Genomic DNA, 15,746 nt, shown 5'->3' with positions numbered 1-15,746 from the left:
ATCGACTACTCGAGTCTTCCTGGAAGATCGTTGCATTGACAAATGCCAAATTCTTTATGAGACTGACATAAAAATCGAATTTGATTTATTATCCTACAATGCTCATAAACGCAAGTACATACATATGTATGTAATGATCAGTTTTTTGTTTGGTTTATTTAACCGATTGAAATTCTCTCTCTACACGATATGTAATTCAACCAATTCTCTTTTTTCCAGCTTACCGCTTTCCATACCAATCCGCTCTTATCCGCTTTCACACACTCATTATTTGAAGAGAGCGTCAACGGCAAAAACAAAGCAATTTTAGCCACACCCAATTGCCGCGATCAAAGAACCGAAGCTAAGACCACCCTGGAACCTGAGCCCGCTTTAAGCAGCACAGTCAGTCTAAAACCTTGTGCCGTTGCGTGCTCATCTTTTCAAGAAGAAATTCCGAGCGATGCCACTAAGGAACCTCCTCCTGCGACAGCACGACCTCTCCGCCTGCCAATCCTCAGCGAGCCGCCCACCAACCGCGCGCACCACATCCTGCACTCATCCCAGCAGATAAAGCGCTACGAATCGAGGGCGTCTCCGATTAACAAGATGCCGCCGACCAGCAAACTAAGCTCGCAGGCCACGGCTGTCGACAGGACGTATGAAAAACACCCAACCTCCAAAAGCCTCTTCTCCAAGTTTGCCCACGGACTTCGATTTTCTTTACGTCGCAAAAAGAAGCAGCAGCAACAAGACCCATCTCGGGTCAAAGCGTCGCCCGGAAAGGAGTTGAGGCAGAGTCCCGAGGACGTCCCATCGGTCGCCTTTGTGGGCATCCCTTTAAAGCCGCCAAGAAGTTCGCAATGTGACCGACTGCTCGATTCTGTCGCGTCCGAGGCTAGGAGTGGCAACGTGCACAGCTGGCAGCCTCAGGAACAGCTGGTCAAGACCTCAACCCTGCAAAGGGTGACTGGCAAGCCGCCACTGCCCAAGATGCCACCACGTAGTGGCATCCTGGCGCATGCGCCTCCGGAAACGACTGGTGAAGCCGTCAATTTCCATCGCGCCATGGCGTTGCCGAGCGTCGAAAGTGAACAGTACAATAATTTTACAGGACAGTTGATGGCTAATGTCAAAGCAACAAAAATGAGGGACACCGGGCTCAGCTCGCAGGCAGTAGTCGCTGAAGAGGCACAGACAGTTAATCGACTGGCCCGAAACTGCAACGCTAATAGGCCCACAGTAGTTACCGCTGTTCCGGTTTCTGTTGCTCCCGTCGAAGATGTCGGCAAAATGGGTTTGATCGAGACCAATTTAGATACTCATGAAACGGTTATATCGGGAAAGACACGTTCCCTTATGGATATAACTTGCAACCCGCTTAGCATGCCGCACAAGCGATACATCGTAAAGCGTCTAAATGTAAACAGCGTTGCGTATGACGTGGATGAACCGGGCGGAGAGGTTAAACCCTCATCAGGTGGAATGGCATCCGTACGCAGACCGCACAAGAGTATGGAATTTCTGCTGGACAAGGAGAATCAGAAAAATGTTTTGGTAAGTTTCATTTTTTGTGGGGTCTTACATATAATTATTCCTTAGCTCTACAACTTGACAGAAAAACAAGAGAGAACGCTATATACCCGTTACTCAGCTAGTGGAAGTGCGAAGAAGAGCCTTCCACACTGATAGCTTTTGGTGGTTTGTGAGCGTTAGAGTGGGCGTGGCAAAAAGTTTTTGGCAAATCGATAGAAATTTACAAGACTAATACAAAAATGAAAAAATATCAAAACATTTTTCAAAATTGTGGGCGTGGCAGCTTTGGGTGGTTTGTGGGCGCGGCAACGTGAATCAACAAACTTGCGCTGCGTCTATGTCTCTGGAGTCTGTATGCTAAATCTCAACTTTCTAGCTTTTGTAGTTCCTCAGATCTCGTCGTTCATACGGACGGACAAACGGACATGGTCATATCGACTTGGCTATTGACCCTGATCAAGAATATATATACGCTTCCTTCTGCCTGTTATATACTTTTCAACGAATCTAGTATACCCTTTTACTCTACGAGTAACGGGTATAATAATATTTTCAATCTTTTTAAAAATATACACAAAGATTTTTCCAATTAATTTTTTCTTTAAGTTCTAGAAATGTTTAAAAAAAATATCATTTTGTTTGTCATGCAAAAATGTGTAGATTTAGTAGGATTTAAGATCGCTTCAAATTGTTTAAAAGTAGTCACAAAAAAATAAAAATATTTTAGATATCGACAGAATACAAAAATTATACAAAAAATTTGCCGTTAAAATGTTTTGTCTTATAAACTTAATAAAAATTTCGCCATGCACAGTATTTTTTCGTCCCTGTTCCGATGACAACCTTTTTTTTTATATATAAATTGTGAATACCTTATATGGTCGGAAACGCTTCCTTCTGCCTTTTACATACTTTTCAACGAATCTAGTATACCCTTTTACACTTCGAGTACCGGGTATAAATATTGCAACTGACTTACAGGCCCGGGAAATTAAATCCCTCGTGAATCTTTCGGAAGTGCAAAGTATTTAATTTCTGTGTGTAAATGACTAAAGACGTTTATAGTCATTATAAAAAATCGTACATGTTTATGTTCCTGTCAGTGGTTTTAATCGTAATGAATGGGAGCTCAGCGAGTTTCACGAGTTACGGTTTCCCGTTACTCAACTGGTGCAAAAGAGAATATTGATAGAAATTAATAAGAAACATAATAAATAAAAATGTAATCAAAACGAGAGAACGCTATAGTCGAGTTCCCCGACTATCTGATACCCGTTACTCAGCTGGTGGAAGTGCGAATGAGAGTCTTAAACACTGAGAGTTTTTGGCAATTTGTGGGCGTTAGGGTGGGCGTGGCAAAAAGTTTTTTTGCAAATCGATAGAAATTTACAAGACTAATACAAAAATGAAAAAATATCAAAACATTTTTCAAAAGTGTGGGCGTGTCAGCTTTAGGCGGTTTGTGGGCGTTAGAGTGGGCGTGGCAAAAAGTTTTTTGGCAAATCGATAGAAATTTAGAGGACCAATACAAAAATAAAAATATAAAAACATTTTTCAAAAGTGTGGGCGTGGCAGTTTTGGGCGGTTTGTGGGCGTTAGAGTGGGCGTGGCAACATGAATCGACAAACTTGCGCTGCTTCTATATCTTGGGAGTCTGTATGCTTAATCTCATTTTTCTAGCTTTTGTAGTTCCTGAGATCTCGACGTTCATACGGACAGACAGACGGACAGACGGTTGTATCAGTTTATCTTGATATTTATGTGCTGAAACGCCAAAATATTTTCCGAAATTATACATATTTTAATATGTACATTGTACACAAGTAGTCCACTTCCACCCTTTGTAGCGCAACCAACAATGACCTCATTTGATTGCCATTTACTATGGAAAATTGTTCATTTCACAAAATACACATACATGCAAAAAGCCGCGTCCGTATAAAATAAATTTTCAGTACATGCATATATATAGGTAGGTATGTACATATGTAGATATATGTTCGTATATATATCTTCAGGTTTTACACATTCTCTTCAGCTTTTGTAATGAATTGAAAGCAAAATGGAAAGTTGAGTAAGACCAAAGAGAGCCTCTCTTCTATGCAATTTGTTTTCTTTAAGATGGCTGCTCTTATGGCAGCACTATCTTTCTCTTTGCGCATTATTTACGTTTTATTTTGGTAATCCCTACATACATACATATGTATGTGTTTACTATACCCACAACCACAAATATTCTTTCTTAAATATATGTACATATGTACATACATAGATTATACAATTTAAGATGTTCGCATGCGACTTTATCTTACCAGTTTTAATTTAATAATATCAATTCTTTATTTATTCATTTCAACTTAAATACCTAACTCTGCAATAGTAACGTCAACAATGAAGCTGCCCTAAACAATTTTAATACACAAACAAAAAACTCAACTTTTCCCTTAAGCCCTTAAGCGTGTTACAGTTAAATTGAAAAGTTTAAAAGAAATACATATAAGCACCGAATGTATTTTAGAATTCATAAAAGTCAACCCAAAGTCTCAAAGGGCAATTAAAGAAGACAAGAAAACGGCTATTCCAAATAAAAATTATCAAATACGCCCTAAATCTGACCCATCAAAAATTAAAACGTGTAGTCTTTATCCCGGCAAGCATATACAAAAATATGACAATAACTTTTCAGTAAATTCAGAACACACAAGTTGCTTATAAAGTTTATAATATAAACACATCGATAAACTACCCAATCAGCCTGTCAAAAAGAAAATAGCATAACTCACGTAGAACTTTTAACTCAGAGTTCTGAGACATTTCAATATTAATCTTAATTCATTTCCCACATCCCTAAAACCTGGACAGTAGTCCTACGTACATATGTATATTAAAATCTCAAATTCCCCTAGTAGAAGCAAAATTCAACAGACCCATATCCTTGGATATGCCTAGATACAATTATTGCTAAACGTTTGTGGTGGTTGGATATTGCATGTTTTACCCAACAAACTCTTTAACAAAAACTAGTTCGGATGTAAAAAAAAGAATTCTGTGATTTAAGATGAAACTCATAGAATATAAAATGGTAATTTCACAAAATAAAAACCATAATTTTTTGGACGAAATTGACCATTTGTGGAATATATAAGATATACATATAAAGATTACATAAGATACGGCATAAAAATATTGAAGCAAATTAGCATTTATATTTTTTCAAAATCTTCAAAAGTACCGCGAGTGAATATTAAAATATTTATTTATATTTTACTGCACGAAAAAAACTGCGAACTACGGTATATACATATATACATGCGTTGCCGCCCCATAACATCGGATAATTGACCTTTGTGTTAGATATTTGAGTACTTTACTTAATTGCGTAAAGCTATATGTACATATGTACGTGTGGCGAGTTTTACTGTTAAACAACCAGATTTAAGGCCAGTTGGTCTGGGAAATACCTATCTCCAGCAACCAATAAATACAATAAATATTACTTATTGCTCGTAGAATAAAAGGGTATACTAGATTGGTTAACAAAAATTTAACAGAAAGTAGGTATGTATATATGTATATATATTCTTGATCTAGATTCCTTTTATTCAGGAATATTTCAAAGAATTCTGCATTATACAAATCGATCCACTACAAAATGTAGTGCATGTAGATATGCCTGCGCGCGGTTGGACTATGTCGAAATGGTAAGGTTTAACGACCTTTCTCTGACCGAATGTCCCCAAAAGAACTCTTTTTTTATACCGTCTTCCAATTACTTATTTTCGCCAGCGATTCTTTATTTGTCGCGTACCACAAATAGTTTAATGAATTAACGGCTAAAATTGGAGGCGCCGTTGTTGACTTATTGGGCTAACTGAAAAATCAAAAGGAAGGAATACAATGTATTTAATTCTAATTATACCCATTACTCGTAGAGTAAAAGGGTATACTATTTTCGTTGAAAAGTATGTAACAGGCAGAAGGAAGCGTTTCCGACCATATAAAGTATATATATTCTTGATCAGGATCAATAGCCGAGTCGATCTGGCCATGTCCGTCTGTCCGTCCGTTTGTCCGTCTGTCCGTCCGTTTGTGCCGTCTGTCCGTCCGTTTGTCCGTCCGTATGAACGTCGAGATCTCAGGAACTACAAAAGCTAGAAAGTTGAGATTAAGCATACAGACTTCAGAGACATAGAAGCAGCGCAAGTTTGTCGAATTATGCTGCCACGCCCACTTTAACGCCCACAAACCGCCTAAATCTGCCACGCCCACACTTTTGAAAAATAATTTGATATTTTTTCAGTCTTGTATTGGTATTTTAAATTTCTATCGATTTGCCAAAAAAACTTTGCCACGCCCACTGTAACGCCCACAAACCGCACAAAGCTGACACGCCCACACTTTTGAACAATGTTTTGAAATTTTTTAATTTTTTCATTAGTCTTGTAAATTTCTATCGATTTGCCAAAAAACTTTCGGTTTTACCGAAGTACTATTTTTCACATATTTTTTAACTTTGTTGGAGAATAGAATTCGATTCCCTACCATTCCCTGGGTTTGGTAGATACTTTCAACTTAGCGTAAAAACGCGCGGCTTAGTGCAAATTCTGCTACAAGCGCAGTTGCTGAGCAGTACGAAATTGTATGGCGGGCATACATTTTTTCTGGTATTGGCGGCTTGTTCTTATCTTAAGAGTTATGATTTTTGTAACCCAAAAGAACAGAATCGATAAGAATTGTTTTAACGGAACCAAATTTCCCAATGTAGTAGCTGACTGCCATAAGTATTTAAAAAAGCCTAAAGGTTTTTTGAAATATGTTTAGGTATTAGTCAACTTACTTAGGTAGCTTTGCTAAGTTTTCAACTGTGTAATAACACAATCAGCAGTCTAGCACAGCTGTATTAATACAATTGCCTTGTGTTGTCGCATACACTTAAGGTGGATATCGTCATACACAGAATTTGTTTAATCCTTTATTAATCCATTCTACCCCGTTTTTGTTACTTAAATTTTGTTTGTTAATTTTTAAACAATGAAACAGTGTAAATTGAAAGCGTTGGTTAGAAGCGTTTCAAAATTTGACTTGTGAGTAGAAGTCAAAAAACAAACATGGTTTAACGCCTATAACAAATTTCATATAAAATAAGCTGGAGCCCAGCAAAATGTCGTTAATTTTTAAGACTATTAACTTAGGGTTAAAATACGCATGGATTAAAGCCTTAATTATCAAATTCAGATATTGCGATCAAAATATATTCAAAAAAGCAAAAAAATTTTGCGATTAATTAAAAGTAAAAAAAGTTTTCTGTCTGGTATAAGAATTTATGTTTAAATTTATTTGTATAATGATATTTTTTGCAAATGTCAATTAATTGTTATTTAATTATTTCCAATAGCAAAATAAATAACAAAAAAATTTACAAGGTACACAAATAATTTGTTATATGTTTTGTATACACATTTTGTTATTGTATTGGAATTAGTTAATAATCTAAATGGTAAAACGATAATCAATATTCAATTAAATAAGGCTTCATTATGATTTTATACTCATTACTCTTACAATACTAGATTCTAGAAAAAGCTAGAAAAAATCGTCGAGACCTGGGAACTACATACATATAATTAGAGGATTGATATTGAGCATATATGCTCTATAGAGAACATTGCGATGCTTACTGCACACTTTTAAAAAATATTTTAATTCTTTTATTTTATTGTTTTTTACCAAAATAAAATGAAAAACAAAAGTTCGCCCATAAAGATACCTATTACTCAGCTCAGTGCTAAGGTGAAATAGCTATATTTTTTGGGAAATATCGATAAAGTATGTTTGAAAGTTTTAGGCGTGACATTAGATTAATGTCTTTGGTATACTCTTTTATCTTACGAATACATGGTATAGAAATGATTGGAGAGGCGTTTTTTTTTTAATTTCTAGCATTTTTGCTAATGTGTAATTTTATAAAGTCACGTTTGGAAGTACATTTTCAAGTTATGAGCGCTGATGCTATTTTTTTGTTGATACTCTTAAACTTAAATGAACTCCACTAATCATTTTAAGATCTATAAAGACATCAACAAGGTTCCTACAAAAAACGATTTTTAAGCTGGTAAGCTGCTTTGTGGGCGTGCATGCAAAAATATGTATTGCCAATATGCTGGTTTTTAAGACTTGTTTTGTTGCTGCAGACAGTAGATTCTAGTAATATTTAAACAATTCATCTTTATAATATTATTTGAAAAATGTCAACAAAATTTGTATACATTGAGCAATTTATAAATGCCCTAATGGTATGAAATTACCGGCGGTATGCCAATATTAGTCTACAATTAATCATATTTGCTCGTATTTCTTCTTTTAGATTTAGTAGGTGCACCAGCTGTGTCCATTTGCTTTAATACCAGGTGTGCCGCATTTTGTTTCTGGGTAGAACCACTTGGGCTCGCATGGATTAGGGAAAACCTATCATTAAAACGGGATTAAAGAAATTACAGAAATGAAAGGTGTTAATGTATTTGCTCCCCCGTAACTGCTACCTGTAAAACATTTTTGTGTTTCAGGTATGCAGTCATAAAAACCGCGGAATGAGAGAAATTACTTGTCTACCTGTTACATATAAATAAGACATGGGCGCTGAGATCCATTATCAGTTTTTAAAAGACTATCCTACCGACAAGAGACAATCAGCATTGTAAAACATCTGAGCAGTATGTCAGCACTCACCTGCACACAGTTTCTGAACCTGAATTTAAAGGATGTTTCATCAATGTCCACCACCGTGACATTAAATGCAGCCTCCTTTGGACGGCGCGACTTGAACTTATTTATTGAGAGTCTAGAAACCATATCTCGCTTGGAGAAGGAGAGATACGAGAGATGCCAGCTTCAGCGCGAGCAAAGACTACATCAGGCGCGAAAGACAGCGTTGGCGCATAACCGATGTTCCAGTCCGACACCCACAGCCGATGAAGCCGTAGACGAGCCGCTCTTATATCTGGAGTCGAAGTGCATACCCTATGCTGTTTCTGACCATTTGGTTGCAGAGAGCGACTGCACACCTTGTCCCGAATACCATTTGCGTGACGACGAAGCGTACGGAAGTGTTTCATATTCAGCGCGCAGCAGCGTTACCTACTGTAGCTGCGGTGGAATCTCCACCCTGGATTCATACTCCGGAGAGTCCGAGGTTAAGAGGATACCATCTGTGCATCCGACTTCCCAGGCTATAACGCAGAATAAATATAGTTCAACGCGATCCCGCATAATTAACTTTGTGTTAAAGAGAAATAAGGCTAAGCCCACTTTCGCTGAGCATCTGCAGGGACAGGGAAAGTGCGACACGTTATTTAGCGAGAACATAAGTCACCAGTTCCCACGGCTTACTACAAGTCAAAAAAGGTTTTCTGGATAAAGCCCTTAGATATCTCACATTATAAAATGCTTCTCCATGTAAAGATTATGTTGTAGGATTGTTTATAAAACATTTGAAACTATTAAAGTTAATTGACACAAGCTTTACAATCATTACAACATTACACTAAGAAGTCGTACGGGATATAATTATGGTAAAAGTCATTGGCTTATAAACGAATCCATCTGGCAAGCTACAGATTTCTAGGTCGCAAACAGTGGCTTGCAATTGTTCTTGAACTAACAGGTTTTTGTACGTAATCCCAATCTGCATTTCAGAAAATAGGGGCCTTTTCCAATTTTTGGCTTTTGAAAGATTTACACGGATTTCAATTTCCGATACTTTCTTCCAAATAAAACGTCACATATCCATTTTCTGTCAATTTCGACATAAACATTTGTGCACTTGACTTTATAGCTGCTAAGCTTTTGAATTTTTCAAAATGCGTTTCTTAGACAGTGTATATTTATTGCTTCATAAGAAATAATAATAAAAATAGTAATTCATCATAAATCGATGTGTATTTTCAATAAAAAATAGTTGTTTATCCTTATTCTTCATAATGTTGTTGTTAAATATTTTGGTTTAAAGGTCAATTATGATTATTATTACCACGGCAGATTTGAATTTGATTGTGTATATATAAAATTCGCGCTTTGTCACAGAGGGGTGTAGAACCTATGGCAGCATAAAACGTATGAAAATCTTATACAATTATTTTATTTGACATGCTAGCCGGGGGGTCAAGTAAGTGCATTTTTCGTCACAAAATTGGATTTTAAAACTTTTGTATTTTGGGGTTTTTGATTGATTAATTTATTAAATTCAATTAATTTTATACCGATGACATATTCATATCTTATTTTAGGGAAGGTTATTTAGGAACTGACCAATTCAACAAACAAACAGACCAAACCATAACATTTAAAAACTTTATCCTTGAAATTTAATATTTTTTAAAATTTTATCTTAATGCCATAAAATTTAAGACTCTTAAATATTGCAAGCACACAAAATTTAGACATTATTCTTAGCCATATCCTAAATAATTCCAGCCTCCGATAATTAGGCACTATGATGGCAGCCTGTTGCTGCCATGAGAAGTGACAGGCCACATGATACAGGGCGCTCCGTGCGCCGAGCCTTTAATCCTTTCGCGATGCCATAAATACAAAATCGGAAAGCTCTTTGTGTCTGCCATGCGCAAAAGCTGCCATAAATTGTGGCCCCATTTCGGTCGACTATCTCCTGCCCAATTGGCCATAAAACGCGCTAGTATCTACCACAAGTCCAGCCGCGAAACATTACCTGGTGCGCGGCAAAAGGTGCTTAGTGTGTGAAGCGCCTGATGCAAGTGTGTTACCGTGTCGGTGTTGTATTTCTCGCGCCATGTTTGACCAAGTAAAAGCCAAATTTGTTAAAATAATTGTATCTTTGTGGCCAAACCCTAAAAAAAACTGTTTTAAAACCACTTGCGTTGTACTATTAGTGTGTGTATAACACACGTTTTCAACGACTTGGCTTTCACACATTGTTCGAGGATGTGTTTTACATATATTTCTCGAGTCAACCCATATACAAATTAATTATTATTTCCACAAAATATTTACACCACAGGGCGTCCGAATGTAACTTTATGGGTGTGACTTGCTTTTCCGCATTAACAACATTTCCAAATCCGTGCTCTCTTGCTTTTTTTTACCTGGCAGAGAATATATTGATTTCAGCGAGAAGTTTGAAACGCTGTGAAGTATAAAGTATTATTAGAATATATTTTCAATCATTCCGTCCGTCTTTCGGTTTAAAAGCTTTCTGCGTGAAATTTTCCAAAAGTCTTCTTCCTATTGCTATTCCACTATTATAATATATCTCCCACAGATATAAGGGGAAATCCTCTTTTTCGATGTTTTTAATGTTTGATAATAGATCATTCTTATTAGGTATGCACCATTTTTATACCCGTTACTCGTAGGGTAAAAGGGTATACTAGATTCGTTGATAAGTATGTAACAGTTAGAAGGAAGCGGTTCTGACCATATAAGTATATATATTCGTAATCAGGATCAATAGCCGAATCGATCTGGCCATATCCGTCTGTCTGACCGTATGAACGTTGTGCTCTCAGGAACTATAAAAGCTAGAATAAAGCGTTCTTTCTTGTTTATTTTAATTATATAATACAAAATATCGTATTTGAGACAATAAATTTAAATTCAATGTTTACAATCGCTGATCGCCACCAGTTTGGAGAGTTGCTAGGAAGCTGGTAGTCAAAGGCTACATTTTCCGATTTCCATTTGTTTTTTTGCCGGCATTTAAGTGTGTTCTTTTTTTAACTAGCTTTCAATAAATTTTTTTTATAAATAAATCAATAAATAATAAATGAAAAAACAAAACTTAAAAAGCTCTCTCTCCCTTTCTATTTTTGGAAGGTGACAACTCTTACCAGTCAGATCCAAAAAGCCTATAAAATAAATCATCGGAGTTACGGGCATGATGTAAATTTTGTTGCGAATTGTTGTAAAAAATATTCGAATTTTACCGGTGGTTTTCGTGCCAACCCTGCATATATATTTTCCTCTACCTATTATATTTTTTAACTTATGTCGTGTACCCTCTTACTCTATGGGTTTCGCTTGCTGGCGCTGAAAATGGTATTCTATATCTCCTGAACCTTGCTTCAAGTATTCAAGTTTTTGTGACCAGATTAGTAATGTGTGCATCATAATTTAACCATTTTGATTGGTAACTATCAATGTAATTAAATAAAGGTTCTGTTTTTTTTTTGAACAAATTTAGATACAATAATCTTGCTAATAAACTAAAAATTAAATATATTTATTATTTACATTTTTCATCCCATACAGCCCCCTGAAAACGAACTGCAGAAATCACATGACCAAAATCCAGTCGCACTGAGCGAACACCAGCTGCGCGTCCAAGCGTCGCTTCAGCGGCTAAATATTCCCGACTGGTTCCGTCATTACACCAAAGGGCTCGAAAAGGCCGCAGATGGCGAAAATGTATGCACAAGTGCGACTGGTGGTGGATACCGACCTGGCAACTTCACCCGCAAACGCGCACAGGAATCGGGTCGCTGGCAAGGGCTCAATTCAAAGACAACTTCCCTCAGCTCGCTGGGATCTCAACGCTCCGACCGAAGTCCTTTGTTAATGAGTCCTTCAGCGCACAGCCATCACGGCGGCCAGAGCTCTTATTCATGTGGGTCGACGACAATTCACGGTCCGGCCCCTGTACAGATAGGTATGGGAGCCACTCGCTGGTCTACCTCGCATCTAAATTCCAATCAGATGTCCCCCGGTGCCTCACAGCGCGGAAACTTCACGCGCGGTGCGCCCATTAATAGCAGCTTTATGTCTGTGGCCAGTGGCAGCGGCTTGTTGCGCAATTCATACCGACAGCCGTATTTGGGTTGGCGCAGCTCAGAGAAGCTCTCTCAGCGTACACCCCACGAACGGTAGGTTCCAATAAACCAGTACCATAAGGTATGGAGGTCAGAACTCTTGCGGATTGCTTATTATATTGTTTCTTGTATATAATATTAATTCTTGTAATAATTCAAGATAATCTCACAAATTTAGTGAGTGTGTAAACATTTTAGTGGGTCGAGTCATATCAACTACGAATGGAATACTGTTTTATTTACATTTTAGAATAGCCTAACCGCTAATATTATAACATATTCAATTCTAGAGAACACTATAGCTGAGTGTCTCGATTAACATATACCTATTTATCAGCTAAGATTCTGAAGAAGATGAAGAGCTTCATTTAGGCGGTTACCATTGTTTCTATAATCATTGTTATGATTTACAATACAAACTAAAAAAAATATAAACAAATTTTTTAAAAGTGTGGGCGTGGATATGGGCTACTTGCGCTGCGTCTATGCCTCTAGAGTCTGCATGCTATATCACAACGTTGTAGCTCTTATAATTCCTGAGTTAGAGATTTTCAGACGGACGGACAGATCCTGATGAAGAATATATGGATATACTTTATATGGTCGGATCGTTTCTTTTTTCCAGTAACATACTTTACAACTTTTAATCTACTGATAAGGGGTATAATTAATATGATAATGAAAAAAACATTGTTTCGTCTAGGTAGAAGGAAAGCTTAAAATTCAGTATGTAGACTCCGGTGAAATAGACGCAGCGCAAGTTTGTCGATTCGTGTTGCTACGACCACTCTAGCGCCCACAAACCGCCCAAAACTGACACGCCCATACTTTTGAAAAATGTTTTGAAACTTTTTTATGTTTGTAAATTTCTATCGATCTACAAACCGCACAAAGCTGCCACCAAACTTTTGAATACTGTTTTGATATTTTTTGACATTTTGGTTAGTCTTGAAAATTCTTCTCGATTTGCCAAAAATCTTTTAGGCACGCCCACTCTAACGCCCACAAACTGTTAGTGTTGAAATTTCTCCTTTGCACTTCAACTAGCTAAGTAATGGGTATCAGATAGTCGAGGAATTCGACTTTCTGTCTTGTTATATTTTGGATACATTTACTCTAACGCCCACAATCATTTCATTTCTTCTTATTATTATTTGTCTTGTCAATTTCTATCATAATGCAAACTCAATTTTAAAATGAAAATTTTTTAAATTCGTAGCACTCCACTAGCTGGGTGACGGGTATCTGATAGTGGAGAAAATAGACTATGTCGTTAAATAATTCATTGTGCGGTATTAAGTATTATTTTTTTGTCATAAAACTTAACTAAGCATAATCAAAAATGTTCACGTTCAATTTTTGATATTTTATTTTTGCAGTCTGGCCAATTCGCTGCTAACCAAACGGACAGCTCCGCCCTCCACACAAGCAGACAATGAAACCGACACCTTACATACTGTATCGACAGAGATTCAAAGCTCCATTAAGGAAGTCACATCGGCCATCGTTCACTACGTAAACGACCAGCAGCAGTCCCGACATCCGGTCAGCCGTTCTACTAGTCCAAATGCAAGGTATACGAACGGGTTCTAGTCCTCTAAAAAAATTAAAGCTTACAGTCGCACATTGTATCTGAGGTCTTCCTAGCTATCTATTCGACGAGTGTAAAACTCTTCGCCCGTCTATTGGAAATATCTATGCCCATTATTATTTGAACTATTTGATAACTTCACAATTTATTGGTACAAAGATACAACCCAAACTTGGGTTGAGTTTATGTGAGCATTCTGATTAGTGTAGCTAACATATATGTATGTATAATGACTATTTCAATTTTTGCGCGAAAGTGAGTTTAATAACAGTGATTGAATACCCCTTTTAAAGAACTAAATTTCTTTTCTCTGTAGGAGCCACTTAATACAAATTCTCCTTGGTCCCAAATAAAATAGTTCATTGTCATTAGTGCGCCAAAGCAAAAGCGTTTGTTTTCATTAACTTATAATTTAATTCAACTTTGGCATACTGTAGTCTTTTTGAATCAGGTTATTTGCGATTTATTCCTAAAGTCGTATCACGGATCGACAAATACGTATTTCCAAGGTATGTATCAGCTAATAGGAAGCGTTTCCGACACTATAAAGTATATATAATAAACTTTTTTGGTGATAGATTTAATGAAAAACAAGAGAGAACGCTATAGTCGAGTTCCCCGACTATCTGATACCCGTTACTCAGCTAGTGTAAGTGCGAAGGACAGTTTTTGGCGGTTTGTGGGCGTTAGAGTGGGCGTGGCCAAAAGTTTTTTGGCGAATAGATAGAAATTTACAAGACTAATACAAAAATGAAAAAATATCAAAACATTTTTCAAAAGTGTGGGCGTGGCAGCTTTTGGCGGTTTGTGGGCGTTAGAGTGGGCGTGGCAAAAAGTTTTTTCTGAAAATCGATAGAAATTATCAAGACCAATACAAAAATGAAAAAATATTAAAACATTTTTCAAAAGTGTGGGCGTGGCAGTTTTGGGCGGTTTGTGGGCGTTAGAGTGGGCGTGGCAAAAATTTTTTTTGCAAATCGGTAGAAAATTACAAGACCAATACAAAAATGAAAAAATATTAAAACATTTTTCAAAAGTGTGGGCGTTGCAGTTTTGGGCGGTTTGTGGGCGTTAGAGTGGGCGTGGCAGCATGATTCGACAAACTTGCGCTGCGTCTATGTCCCTGGAGTCTGTATGCCTAATCTCAACTTTCTAGCTTTTGTAGTTTCTGAGATCTCGACGTTCATACGGACAGACGGACAGACGGACAGACGGACGGACAGACGGACATGGCCAAATCGACTCGGCTATTGATCCTGATCAAGAATATATATACTTTATATGGTCGGAAACGCTTCCTTCTCCCTGTTACATACTTTTCAACGAATCTAGTATACCCTTTTACTCTACGAGTAACGGGTATAAATATTAAAACATTTTTCAAAAGTGTGGGCGTGGCAGCTTTGGGCGGTTTGTGGGCGTTAGAGTGGGCGTGGCAAAAAGTTTTTTGACAAATCGATACAAATTTACAACACCAATACAGAAATGAAAAAATATTAAAACATTTTTCAAAAGTGTGGGCGTGGCAGTTTTGGGCGGTTTGTGGGCGTTAGAGTGGGCGTGGCAGCATGATTCGACAAACTTGCGCTGCGTCTATGTCCCTGGAGTCTGTATGCTTAGTCTCAACTTTCTAGCTTTTGTAGTTCCTGAGATCTCGACGTTCATACGGACAGACGGACAGACGGACAGACGGACAGACGGACGGACAGACGGACATGGCCAAATCGACTCGGCTATTGATCCTGATCAAGAATATATATACTTTATATGGTCGGAAACGCTTCCTTCTGCCTGTTACATAC

At 37.4% G+C, this 15,746-nt stretch overlaps 2 protein-coding genes across 13 annotated transcripts in view; both read left to right on the top strand.

The window, feature by feature from the left end:
* The window catches only part of LOC6529174, a 31,007-nt gene that overhangs the window by 6,035 nt on the left and 9,226 nt on the right, over positions 1–15,746 (top strand). For 7 of the 12 annotated variants that reach the window (XR_005560788.1, XM_039373190.2, XM_039373193.2 and 4 more), the window contains exons 4-6: positions 220–1,536; positions 11,797–12,407; positions 13,733–13,927. Coding sequence is in view for 10 of the 12 variants with exons in the window: in XM_039373190.2 (XP_039229124.1) it covers positions 220–1,536; positions 11,797–12,407; positions 13,733–13,927 (2,123 nt within the window). In the remaining 2 variants the exon portion in view is untranslated. Of the gene's footprint in view, positions 1–219; positions 1,537–7,879; positions 8,013–8,078; positions 8,208–10,174; positions 10,331–11,796; positions 12,408–13,732; positions 13,928–15,746 lie in introns of those variants that run through there. The other 5 variants (XR_005560789.2, XM_039373194.2, XM_015196748.3 and 2 more) reach the window with 5 other exon arrangements.
* LOC26536042 lies at positions 8,228–9,030 on the top strand. Its single transcript, XM_015197465.3, has one exon. The coding sequence runs from the start codon at positions 8,228–8,230 to the stop codon at positions 8,927–8,929; it is 702 nt and encodes a 233-aa protein (XP_015052951.2). The 3' UTR covers positions 8,930–9,030.

Source organism: Drosophila yakuba, chromosome 2R (genome assembly GCF_016746365.2).
Source record: "Drosophila yakuba strain Tai18E2 chromosome 2R, Prin_Dyak_Tai18E2_2.1, whole genome shotgun sequence".
NCBI lineage: Eukaryota > Metazoa > Arthropoda > Insecta > Diptera > Drosophilidae > Drosophila > Drosophila yakuba.
This window is presented reverse-complemented; position numbering and strand designations above follow the sequence as displayed.

What these genes read in the sequence shown, in the direction of transcription:
- LOC26536042 (XM_015197465.3), top strand. Translation starts at nt 8,228, where the DNA reads ATGTCAGCACTCACCTGCACACAGTTTCTGAACCTGAATTTAAAGGAT.